At 41.9% G+C, this 13,219-nt stretch overlaps 1 protein-coding gene across 1 annotated transcript; it reads right to left on the bottom strand.

The window, feature by feature from the left end:
* Positions 1–1,691: 1,691 nt before the first annotated feature.
* LOC141057941 (germ cell nuclear acidic protein-like) lies at positions 1,692–12,663 on the bottom strand. The gene is made up of 7 exons (XM_073554059.1): positions 12,555–12,663; positions 10,366–10,464; positions 4,218–4,263; positions 3,604–3,745; positions 2,595–2,727; positions 1,961–2,168; positions 1,692–1,776 (listed from the first exon to the last, which is right to left on the bottom strand). Exons 1-7 carry the CDS (start codon positions 12,661–12,663, stop codon positions 1,692–1,694), a joined length of 822 nt encoding a protein of 273 aa, XP_073410160.1.
* Between the last annotated feature and the right edge of the window lie 556 nt (positions 12,664–13,219).

Here is a 13,219-nt window from a genome sequence, read left to right on the forward strand (position 1 = left end):
GCTATCTAATGTGAATTCTGTACTAGGCTCAAGCATGAATTTATGGGTAGGTAGGTCTCTGATGCAATTAAAATGGCCACAGGCTGGTGGGAGGAGTGCTCGGTCAGACAGCCAATATACAAATAACAAAAGACTTACAGTCATTTGCAAACAGAACGGTAGTGTGTACAGGTGCAAACTAAAAGCAGCCGTCTCTATACATAACAAAGTTTAACTCTGTAGTGCTATAGACTGTAAACATGAAATATATGAAATTTGAATATCATTACTGTTCTAGATATTAAGAAAAAATGGAGATGCTTAACACATCTTTTGGCAAATTCATGCGTGCCCACTGCCCAGTACCCAACGACAAGGTGATCCCTGGTTGCTGGGAACCTATCTAATGTGAATCCTGTCCTAGGCTGTAGGTCCCTGATGCAATTAAAACTGCCACAGGTTGGTGGGTGGAATGCTTGGTCAGAGAGCCAATATACAAATCAGTCAGTCTTTTGTTATTTGTACATTGGCTTAATGGTAATAAATGGCCTGGAAATATAATAACTTCTTTTTACTAAAATATCTCATTAGATAAAATAAATTCCTTTTGTAATTATTCGGAACTTTGTTGTAAGATTATATTATGGTTTTACTCTTACTTTTCTCACTTACCAAGCAGCAGAAATGTTGTCAGGAAGATTCTGCAGCTCACTAATCTGAAGTTCCTGAGGATGGCCGCTGGATACAGGTGAATAAAGTAAGGATATCAAGAATACATATCTGTTTTGTTTTTATTTGGTGTTGGGGTGAGAAAAGAGATTGTATTGCTATATAAGGGTTTAGTTATAGAATATATCCGAGGTTAACCATCTTTTCTTTTTTTTTTTTGCTTTATTTTACATGTTATGAAATGTTCTCAACACACTCTTCCTCCTCTACTGCAGTAGGACAATGGTTGGTATAACTCTGATCTTCTGGGTTTTATGAGGACTCTGGCAGATAGCAGTTCTCTATTAGGATGAACGCTCACAGGAGTTTTAGGCATAATCTCTGCTTGGAGAAGTCACGTCGTACATAGCCTTCGGAAAAATATGCCGGACTGTGAGCAGGATCTTTTTTTTCGGAAGAAGAGGTGCTTCCATGGTCGTATTCTGTGAATGTGGATAACAGGAATAACTTGTTAAAATAATAATAAACTTATTGTATGTAGTAAGGACATTATAACTGGATATGATCATGTTTTGCACTTCCATGTTGACAAAGGTATTACAGAAAAATATAAATAAAATAATATTTCCTTTACTCACTTTTTAATTTTATTACTAGTTATAATCTTAACCTGCTGTGAGCAGATATGGCAATGTTTCTATAGGATATGTGGTTCCTGACATGTACTGGACACTGACTATTGTATAAATGTTGTGACCATCATTACTAAATAATAAAGAACATGTATACTTACATTTGGTAACCTGAACACCAATGGGAGTTCGTCCCACGAGCATGCTCAGATGCAGGAGTAGAGGACTTAGCCTCTGGAGAGAGTTGCCGCAAGGCAATCTCCTCTGTAGTCTCCTCTACAGCAGATGCAGAGCAGGAGACTGCAGAATGTGAGGATCTAGATTTCAGCAAAGGAGAGGCAGAAATCTGACTCCTAACACTCCCTGAGATGTGGATGGAGTAGGATCTCAAAGAGATGGACAATCCTCATCTTAGGTGGTATTTTGCATGAGAAGACTGCCGCCACATTTACGGCAAAATGCTTTCGTTCCACTGATTTTTGTGAAACGCCCAACTCTATGGAGACAGAAAAAACAATGATTAGCAGACAAGAAAGGGCAGAATTATTAATTATTAGAGGAAGGGCATGGATTATTTGTGGAAAATTAGATCTCAGTCTTCAGTGATCTCCTGATCTCATAATATTAGTTGCATTCGTTTAGCTTATTTATAATTATATCAAAATAAAATATCTCCTTACCTATATTCACACCATGCACACACGTAGTTGTACGTGTAGTTGATGTTATATGTGTGATCTATGGTCACTGGTGGCAATTCAGGGTGGACACATTCAACCAGTTTAGTGTACGATACCCAGAGAGGACCATGACAATCGTCTTGTACTCCGTGAAGGTGCCAGCAGGCGGCATGGCACATTTCATGCACTAATATGTCTCTAACGCGATCTAAAGGTAGAAAATATACAATTATTATAAGTTATAAAGGTACTTTACATGACAAGTGCCAATGCACTAGGCCATATTAAAGCTAGGCTCAAGAGACATTTGTCCCGGAGCTTTGGAGATTTCACCAATAGGACTTGAAAGCTTTTCTGATTCATCATCCCATTAATTTCTAGTTATATCCAATGCAGTTGCTATTTATGTGTATTTTATACATTATTCACCTCCAGATCTCCCACACTAAAGGAAAAAGGGGTCCTTGATGGCTTTTCAATGATCCTATCCAGTGAAGAATTTATAGCCAGGCATGTGTGTGTTTTTCTGGTTTGCAAGCTATGAAAGTTGCAGTAACTTCAGTCTGGCCCAAACAACCTGTTACTTCTATCAAAATGTCATAATTTTGGCAAATAATTGTCATATCAAACTTACCTGCGGAGTCACACACTTTTTCCGACAGTTCAATTGTGGAGTATAGTTTGCCATTCTCAAATTTGTTAGCACAGAATCCAGCTGTTGCCCTCAGTCTTTTATTCCACTTTATATCTATTTTAGACTCAAGAAGCTAAAGATGAGAAATGAAGAAATAAAATACGTTGTATATGTAATTCAATGACAAACAGCGGAAAATACAGTCCCTTCTAGGACACTACAATAAGGAGGTATAACTTAAGACTACTGGACCTAAAGACTTCCTTAGGCACCAGGGTCCGGGGGTGACTGCTACCTCCACACCTCTATAACTCTGCATTTACACAGAGGCATAACAAAGGTTATCGATGATTTATTACATAGAAGTTTACATGAAGAGTTACAGATACCATAATATAGGTGATTGATGTACAATCTGGGGGATTATAATATTTACCTTTTTTTTCTCATTATAAGAAGCACAATTTTCCCCCAAATTTGGCAGGAAAATGGGTGTGCGTCTTATAATTCGAATATACCTTACTGGCCACGGTGGAGCAGGGTCCTAAGGTTGCTGCTGGAGGAAGCAAGTGTGACGCGTTGCTGCAGGCCTCAGGCTGGAATGAGGGGGTGTTTGGAGGTGCGACACTGCGGGTGTATGGTGGTGCGGGGGCTCCGCTGACATTTTGTGAAAGCCCGGGACCCCCGCACTTCCATGGTTTACATTGTGGTGGACTCTGGGAAATTGGCTGCCAGAGGCAGTGCATGTACATCTGCAGTGTCGCACATCCGAACACCGCTTTCTCCCAGTCTGGGGTCCGCAGCATCACCCCACTCCTACCTCCGCTAGCAGCAAACCTGGGATCCCGCTTCACTGCAGCCACCAACCCCCGGTAAGAAATAAGACACATGGATTGTAAGAAGCACCACCATTTTATTAAAAGAAAGTTTTTTTTTCCTCTTTTTCCTCCTCAAAATTTGAGGTGCGTCTTATAATCCGGTACGTCTTATAAACCGCAAGATACGGTACCTTGTTCTGAAACGCAGTACTGTTGTAAAGTTTGAAGAGCCGCGTCACCAACTCATGTTTGGTCTTCTGGAAGTCCTTCACATATGGAGATGTTGGGGATGTAATTTTCTCTATGAAGCAGCCTTGGATGTAACAACTAGGACTGGCAGGAACAGAAGATCATATATGAAGTATTTGGTTATATTTCAGAACATACAGAACATTTACTTGTTCATTCCTTTCCCCTACAATTTAGAAGGGATTTCCCATTTAAGGATTAGGCCACCCCAATGGTAGACGATCAGGGGCACATATATAATAGGAGCAGCCAGCAATTGGCTATGAGTCCGGGCAGGTGGAGGAATCAGCATTGAAATAAATCTCCCATAAATGCCAATGCAAGAACCCAATATCATCTCTATGTGAGTGGCAGTATAAGGATTCTCTGAGTGCCAGGAATTACACAGGGAGGAGAGGGGCGATTATCTAAACCCTGACATGGATTGGGGGTGCAAACAATCAAAGACATGTGAGAATGCTGGATTTTGTGAACTGAGATGATGGCTGAGGTTGTCCACCAGTAGGGGGCTCCACTTCTTAGTTTATAGCATATCTTATAACTTTATATAACTTACTGCTTGTATGCGATGGATCTCTCCAGATATCCAGATGATTCTGTACCTGGAAGAAAACATGGAGCAGTGAAAATTTTGCGTAATTTTTACATTAGGGCCGCTATGTAATATTCTTATAGAGATTAGCAAAATCTACAATTAATTTTGTGCAATCAGTTTCCACAATCAGTGATGGTTTAGGGAGCCATGTCATCCGCTGGTGTAGGTCCACTGTGTTTTATCAAGAACAAAGTCAGCGCAGCCGTCTACTAGGACATTTTAGAGCACTTCATGCTTCCCTCTGCCGACAAGCTTTTTGATAGTCAAAATTTAATTCTCCATCAGGACTTGGCACCTGTCCACAATGCCAAATATACCAATACCTGGTTTATTCCCATAGGCGTGGAGCGCATATTCATTACTTTAATGAGCGGTACCTAAGAAGATGGTAGCCCTGTTTTTCTTATACTGGAGAAACTGCTTTAATGTCAGATTGGTTAGGCTGTACTTACCAATAGGTTTATTACTAGTCTCTTTATCTTCATCATTTCTCCTGGATTTATCCTTTTTCAGATGTCTTTAAAATAGTAAAATATAAAGTATATTGTGAATTTCAAAGTAGCATATTTTTATTCTGCAGAATGAAATATAGTCTCATATGTTTCTTCATTCATTTTGTCTCTTACATTCTGTAGAAACATTGGCAATAAGGAAAATTTTGGTAATTATCAACAATTTTTTATGTACATGAAAGTTCAATATGTGTGGATCGCACTGGATTGTAAGGTTATATGAAGATTAGACATGAGTGGATTTGTTTGAGTGGAACAGAATTGTGCTCATATTTACAAAACTAGGAATTTTAGAGAACACAGATTTTTTGTAAATCACTCCACGTGAATAAAGCAAAGTGGAAGCTAGCGGCAGCCGCCAGCTTGTAGAACAGTAGAGCGCTGGCAGAAAGTTTAGCTCTCCTCTCTGACCGACTCCTTCTGCTTTATCCTCGATGGCCAGTTTTCCACACTACCATTATACCGCACCTCTCGCCAAGTGTTCCCTTTGTATTGGAACTTTGGCTACAAGCGGGCCCCGAAAGATCTCTGCTCATGCAAGTCCTAGCCAAGAGTCAACACTGGGCTGGAGTTGCGGGCAGAGAGCAGTGGGGGCTTCCGGAGAGGGGCTTGGTGATGTATGAACTTTATTTTATTAACTCTTATTTTCTTACATCCTCCATTTATTATGATCTGGTACTGGGAAGACCCCAGGGCATAATAGGGAACAATCAATTTGTGAAGAATAATTTTGATGTGAATCGAATCTCTAAATAAAATCTGCATGATTTGGCAGAATTTTGTCAGAGCCTCTCATCTATAATAAAGATGTAATTTTTTTTACAGACTCCAATGTACAATATAAATCATCTTTTACAATACTTACCTACGTATGGTGTTACAGATGACACCACTGAATGTTCCAAGGAGGAATATGATGATGGTGAAAACTACAATATAAGTGATGACTTTATTCCAAGGGATCAATTGAGGAAGAATCCCATCCACTGAAAAAGAAGAAAGAATATATATATTATATATACAATAACTTGTCTGTAATACACTATGGCATTATTATCAAAGCAGTCCTATAAAGGGAATCTGTCACCAGGCTTTTGAAATATTAGGCCTGTTTCACACTTCAGTTTTTCACAATCAGTCAAGATCCGCCGATTTGCCAAAAAAACAGATCCGCCATTTTTATTTGCGGATCCATTTTTTTCCCCATTGACTTTCATTATCGACGGATTTTGACTGATGATCGTCTGTTGCGTCTGTACCGAACGGACCATGCAACGTTTTTTTGCTGCCCGGATCTGCATTTTCCCCTTTTAACCCTGAATCAAGTGTCGCTGCTGGATGAAAATTTTCTCTCTCTCTCTCCTTACCGCTCCAGCGAGATCACGCCCGCGACATGACAGCTGCTCCCGCGAGATCACGCCCGCAACATGACAGCTGCTCCCATGAGATCATGCCCGTGACATGACAGCTGCTCCCACGAGATCACGCCCGCAACATGACAGCTGCTCCCACGAGATCACGCCCGCGACATCACTCCTGCTCCCACGAGTTCCCACCGTGCCCGCGACATCCCGATGACAGCTCCCACGTCAGCATGCCCGCTCCCGAAGAACACTACATCGCCTGTATTTTTTTTTCTTTTTTCCCAGGCGCGGTTCCTTTAAATTTTCACCTTCGCCGGATCCGTCCATCTGCCGATCCGATGACACACGTTCCTGTCAGTCCACCTGCGGATCCGTTTTCCGCTATTTTGGCGGATTTAGACTGACCAGGAAAATGGATGTGTGAAACAGGCCTTATCTGAGAGAGCCATAATGTAGAAGCATAGCCCATTATAATAGCAATGTGTCAATTACTGGACTATTTCAACAGAATCACTGTTTTACCAGCAATTGATTATCACTACAGGACAACTGGTCTTGTGCCTCCTAGTCCAACCAGGCTTCCAGCGCTGATTAGCCGCTTTCTGTCAATATACAATGTAAACACAAAGCTGTGGCAGGGTTATACACAGCTGAAAAACTGAGCTCTGCTCAATCTGCAGCAGAGAAAACTGTGACTCTATTATATATTCTGTTGGACTGTAGGACCCGGCAAGACGATTAAAAATATGGGACTTTAAAATTATGTCTCAGGGATGATGCCATATTAATATACAGGGTGGGCCATTTATATAGATACACCTAAATAAAATGGAAATGGTTGGTGATATCAACTTTCTGTTTGTGGCACATTAGTATATGGGAGGGGGGAAACTTTTAAAGATGGGAGATGACCATGGCGGCAATTTTGAAGCCGGCCATTTTTGATCCAACTTTATTTTTTACAATGGGAAGAGGGTCATGTAACACATCAAACTTATTGAGAATTTCACAAGAAATACAATGGTGTTCTTGGTTTTAACGTAACTTTATTCTTTGAGTTATTAACAAGTTTATGACCACTTAGAAAATGTGTTCAAAGTGCTGCCCATTGTGTTGGATTGTCAATGCAACACTCTTCTCCCAGTCTTGACACACTGATAGCAACACCGCAGAAGAAATGCTAGTCTAAGGGGGTCAGATTCCTTGTAGGAATGCTCGGACCTGACATCCATAATGTGGTGGTGCACCCTCTTGCTGGAAAAACTCAGGGCACGTGCCATCTTCAGTGCATAAAAAGGGCAATACATCATCATGTAGCAATGGCCCCACTATCTTTGTACCCCATATACCACACCATACCATCAATTATGGGTGTCAGGTCCGAGCATTCCTATATGAACAGATTCCTGGAGAGTGGATTGGTCATCGTGGGCCAGTTGAATGGCTACCAAGGTCTCCCGATCTGACCCCCTTAGACTTTTATATTTGGAGTTATCTGAAGGCAATTGTCTATGCTGTGAAGATACGAGATGTGCAGCATCTGAAACAAGGGATACTGGAAGCCTGTGCAAGCATTTCTTCTGCAGTGTTGCTATCAGTGTTGTTATGAATGAGTCACCGGAGGAGGAGAAAACAAAAATACAAGCTAAGTCCAGAAAACCGGAGAGGTTGGTAGCTATCGGATTGCAGACCCCTGATCCTATACACCACAACTAACAGTAGCCGTGGGGGGGTTCCTACGGTGCCCTAGACCCCTCGTCACAGCCGGAGAACTACATAAGCCTAAAGAAGGAAAGGGGAAATCTAAACTGCCCCAGAGCAGACCCCAAAGCAATAGACAGCCCCCAACATGTATTGTCGGTGAAATACAGATGAAGACACAAACACAGACAGAAAGACAGGCTGAGCAAACGATGGGGCCCAACTAACTAGATAGGACAGGACGGAAAAGATGCTGGCTGCAATCCGCAAAAAACCCTACCAAAAATGTCCCAACCGTCTGATAGGTAAAAAAGGCCCTGAAGTCACTAGACTTCAAAATCACTGTATCAGCACTCAGGTATATTCTGAAAACAGAGCAAAGAGATCAACTGATCAGAGACAAAAATGGAATTCAGCCTGTCCCAACCAGGACAGGCTGAATACAAACACTAAGGAAACCACACAAAATCTCATGGAATAATAGCAGGGCAAAAACTTAGCTTTTAGTAGATAGGAACGAAACTGGATGCAAGAGCTCAGAGCAGAAAGGATCACCAGCAGCCCTGCAGGGCGTCGGCTGCCTTATATCCACTCAGAAATTCCAGATGTCCAATCACACTCCGCCTGTTCAGATGACAGGTTCTTCCCATCCCAATCAATTTCACTACCTCTCTTCACTAGCAGAGGGAGTTCATCAGACATCAAAGGTGAAGGGGAGAGTAAACTCACAACACAATGTGTCAAGAGTGGGAGAAGAGGGTTGCATTACATTACAATATAACACAATGTGCAGCACTTTGAACACATTTTAAAAGTGGTCATAAACTTGTAAATAACTCATGAAAGAATGAAGTTATGTTAAAACCAAGCGCATCATTGTTTTTATTGTGAAATTCTCAATAAGTTTGATGTGCCACATGACCCTCTCCTCACTGGAAAATATAAAGTTAGATCCAAAATAGCCGACTTCAAAATGGCCACCATGGTCACCTCCCATCCTGAAAAGTTTCCCCCCTCCCATATACTAATGTGCCACAAACAGGAAGTTGATATCACCAACCATTCCCATTTTATTTAGGTGTATCCATATAAATAGCCCACCCTGTATAATACATATTTGTGTCCTGGTGAAAAATTTTGACCTGGGCCCCACCTGCATATTTGTCAGATGTATGGTCCCTTGTAGCATTCCAGATCCTGTGAAGACATACATGTTTGCCCCCTCATGTACAGTGTTTTATCCTGTAAAAAAGTCCCCAATTCTGGCCCTTCATATAATCATATAATAATATCACTTATCCTGCACCCTTCCTGTAATAATGTCCCCATCCTGAACCTCATTCAGTAATAATATCCACCATCTTGATATAAAGTCTTTATCCTTGGCCCCTTCCTGGTATAATGTATTCCTTTCCTGGTATAATGTCCTCAATCCTGGACCTCTTCCAGGTATAATGTCCTCCATCCTGGGCCCTTTCTTGGTATAATGCTTCCCTTTCCTGGTATAATGTCCTCAATCCTTTGCCTCTTCCTGGTATAATGTCGTCCATCCTTGGCCCTTTCCTGGTATAATGTCTCTCTTTCCTGGTATAATGTCCTCAATCCTTTGCCTCTTTCTGGTATATTGTTCTCCATCTTGGGCCCTTTCCTGGTATGATGTCTCTCTCCTGGTATAATGTCCTCAATCCTTTGCCTCTTCCTGGTATAATGTCATCCATCCTGGGCCTTTTCCTGGTATAATGTGTCCCTTTCCTGGTATAATGTCCTCAATCCTCTGCCTCTCCCTGATATGATGTCGTCCATTCTGGGCCCTTTCCTTGTATAATATCTCCCTTTCCTGGTAAACAGTAATGTCCTCAATCCTTTGCCTCTTCCTGGTATAATGTTCTTCATCCTTGGCCCTTTCCTGGTATAATGCCCGCCATTCTGGGCTCCTTCCAGTAATATATATCCCCCATCCCGGTATATTTTTCCAGTAATAATGTCCATGTTCTAGAGCTCTTCTCTAACAAAAGTAAAAAAAAGAAATGATTCTATTCAAATTCACCCATTCCCACTACTTGTGACATCTTCTTCCATAGCCGGAGCAGAAGCCGGCAGCTGACTTTAGCGCACAAGTGACGGGAAGAGCATGACATCACTAGCATGCGCGACTCGGCGAATATTTGAGCCCCAGTGAATTTCAGCTCAATGTATGTCTGCAGGGCGCACCCACCCAGGCCTGGTCGCACTCACTGTGACCTCGATCGTTGTGCCCCTGCATCTATCCTTCTATATCCAGGCATGTAAACATAGCAAAAGGGCCTGTGTGTCTAGAGGATAAAAGTTTAAAAGACATCTGGGGGCTTTTCCATAAATAGATAATATTACTAGATCTCTGCTCCAGATTACTGGAGAAGAGGGGTTGATCCAGGGGTGTACTCTAACTGCAGTATTTATTAGGAAGGAACATTGTCTACAGAATATAGGGTTGACTTCAAATTTAACACTGACAGATAATAGATAACCTGTCCACGTAACTATGTGACTTACATCCATAATCCTTAGGTCCTTTGCACTGTTTGTGGAGAAAACAGTTGTCCTGTTCAATTATGCAGACTCTGGTTCTAGAAACCACCCTGGTACCAATGCCTAAAAGAAATGAGACATCAATTAGTTGTAGGAAAACTCTGTAGGAACTTTTCTCAATGTATCAGTGTAATTCTCGGTAGTCTTCTAGTGGAGGAGAACACTGGATGTCTCCAGCTACTAATATATACATTATTCACTGCACCTAACTTACTTATCCAGACCTAGGACCATTTCTTATGAGTAACTCTAGGACTGCACAGATCACAATTATAGGAAAGCCCAACAAGTTGGGCAAATTAGTCCCGTTAGTCATAAAACTGTATAATTTCCCCAATGGTAATGATGGAATCACACGACTGAAGATCACAGTCCATTATTCCTTACAAGAAGATCTACGTTTACTCTTACAATTAGTGCGAGAGCCTAGAATAGGGAATACAGGATGGGAGAGGGTAACACATGAAGACTCCTCCACGAAATGTATCATGTGACCTATTAACAATCTCAGCCACTCAATAGAAGTTACATAGCACCAAAGATCTCTGCTGACAAAATGAGAGGTGACATGTATTTCCTATACCTCCCTTCTGTTATATGTAGAAGTTATTGTATCCAGCCTGGATTATTACACCTCTATGTCTTATCTGTATTTTATTTGACTAAGTGCATGAATCAGTCATGGCTGTATATTTAGCATTAGGAACTTCAAGATCTTTGACGTACATGTACGTCAAAGGTCGTGTCCTTGCCTTTGATTCGGTCTGCATGCCGAGTCTGCATGTTTCCTGGCAGTTAATGGGTGATTCATGTGACTTTAACAATCACGGGTGGAATGGAGCTCCACCTGTGGATGTTAACCTGTTTAACGCTGCTATGAATCTCTGACAGCGACATTTAACACTTGTCACGGGGGGATAATATCACAAGCTGAACGACATGCCTGTGACATGACTGCATGGCACCAATGGTTGCCATGACAGCCGAGGGTCTGCTGAAGACTCAGTGCTTGTCATGAGCGTGGTGGCTCAGTGGTTAGCACTGCAGCCTTGTAGTGCTGGAGTCCTGGGTTCAAATCCCACCAAGGACATCTGCAAGGAGTTTGTGTGTTCTCCCTGGGTTTGTGTGGGTTTCCTCCGGGCTCTCTGGTTTCCTCTCACATTTCAAAGACATACTGATAGGAAATTTAGATTGTGGTCCCCATCAGGGACAGCAATGGCAGCGTGTGCAAAACTGTAAAGCGCTACGGAATACGTTAGCATTATATAAAGTAAAGAGTATTATTATTATGAGGATCCTCTTGTGGAAGGCAGCCTGTAGCTGGCGTTCATAGGAGAGTGTGGTTTTTACTATACTAAGGCCTGTTTCACACATATGCTATTTTCATCAGTTGCAATCCGCGAAAATGGCGGGACACGGATCCGCAACTGTTTTGAAAGCAACGTGTGCTACCGGACCGTTGCTTTGACGGATCCGGGGAAGGCAGAAATTTAAAGGAACCCGTGCCCGGGGAGGAGAGAGAGAGAGAAAGGTTCAGTGTCCGTCCTGTCATGTCTGCGGACGCCAAAATTTTGGCGGATCCCTAAAAAAACGGATCCAACGGTTGACCATCCGTCAAAATCCGCCGATAATGCAAGTCAATGGGAAAAAAAACGGATCCGCCAAGAAAAATGGCGGATCCGTTTTTTTTTGCAAAACGGCGGATTTTGACTGATGGTGACAGACAGATGTGTGAAAGAGGCTTTAGCAGTGTTTTTGCACTGCTATGCATAGCACAATCAACCAGACAATTGCAGCTTCAAGTCTCTAAAGGGGACTATTGCATACAGTAAAAAGACAAAAAAAAAGGTACACTTAAAACATTTTTTAAAATACACATTTGTTTCCTCTGCATTTGTAAAAGTTCGATCTATCAAAATCTAAAATAAATTTATCTGATCAGTAAACAGCATAATCAGAAAAAAAAAAATCGAAATCGCCAGAATAACATTTTTTGGCAGCCGCAACAATGCAATAAAAAAAGGCGATCAAAACATTGAATCTACCCCAACATGTTATCAGTAAAAATGTCAACTCAGGGCACAAAAAATAAGCCTTCACCCAACCTCATGGGGTAAACCTCATATTGGGTGACTATTAGGAAAAGTACTTACCTGCTCGGATCGTATGCTTGGTCCAGGGATCATGGCGACGGATGTTGATAGGCGCGCCGTCCACAGATGCTAATAGCAAACTCACGATTATAAGAAATCTAAAGAGCATTTTAGCGTGGAGAAATATCGCTGAGTGTGTAACACTCGGTGAGTCTTTTCAGACAAAGCCTCTTCCTGCAGCGTCACTCCGTATAACCACACAGTTCCGTGATGTCACAATGGAGATCTCTGTGTGACATCACGAGGAGCGGAACACAGTGATGTCACAATGGAGATCTCAGTGTGACATCACGAGGAGCGGGACACAGTGATGTCACAATGCGTCACATAAATCCAACTACTAAACATGGAGCAGCTCCATCAATCTATGTATGATTAATATAATATTAATGTATAAGGACCAAGCCGCATTAGAGGATATTATGAATGTATGGGGGCCACACAGGGAGACATTATTAATGTGTTGGGGCACATGGAGACATTGCTACTACTGGGCCACATAGGGTGGCAATATTAACTCATGGTGAACACATGGGGGGACAGTTTTACCAGATGAGTGACACATTGGCGCCAATATTAATGTATGGGGGCAGCATAGGGGGACATTATTACTATATGGGGGCCACATAGGAGGACATAATTAATATATTAGGGGCACATAGAGT

Source organism: Dendrobates tinctorius, unplaced genomic scaffold (genome assembly GCF_039654945.1).
Source record: "Dendrobates tinctorius isolate UK_male_01 unplaced genomic scaffold, ASM3965494v1 ptg000205l, whole genome shotgun sequence".
NCBI lineage: Eukaryota > Metazoa > Chordata > Amphibia > Anura > Dendrobatidae > Dendrobates > Dendrobates tinctorius.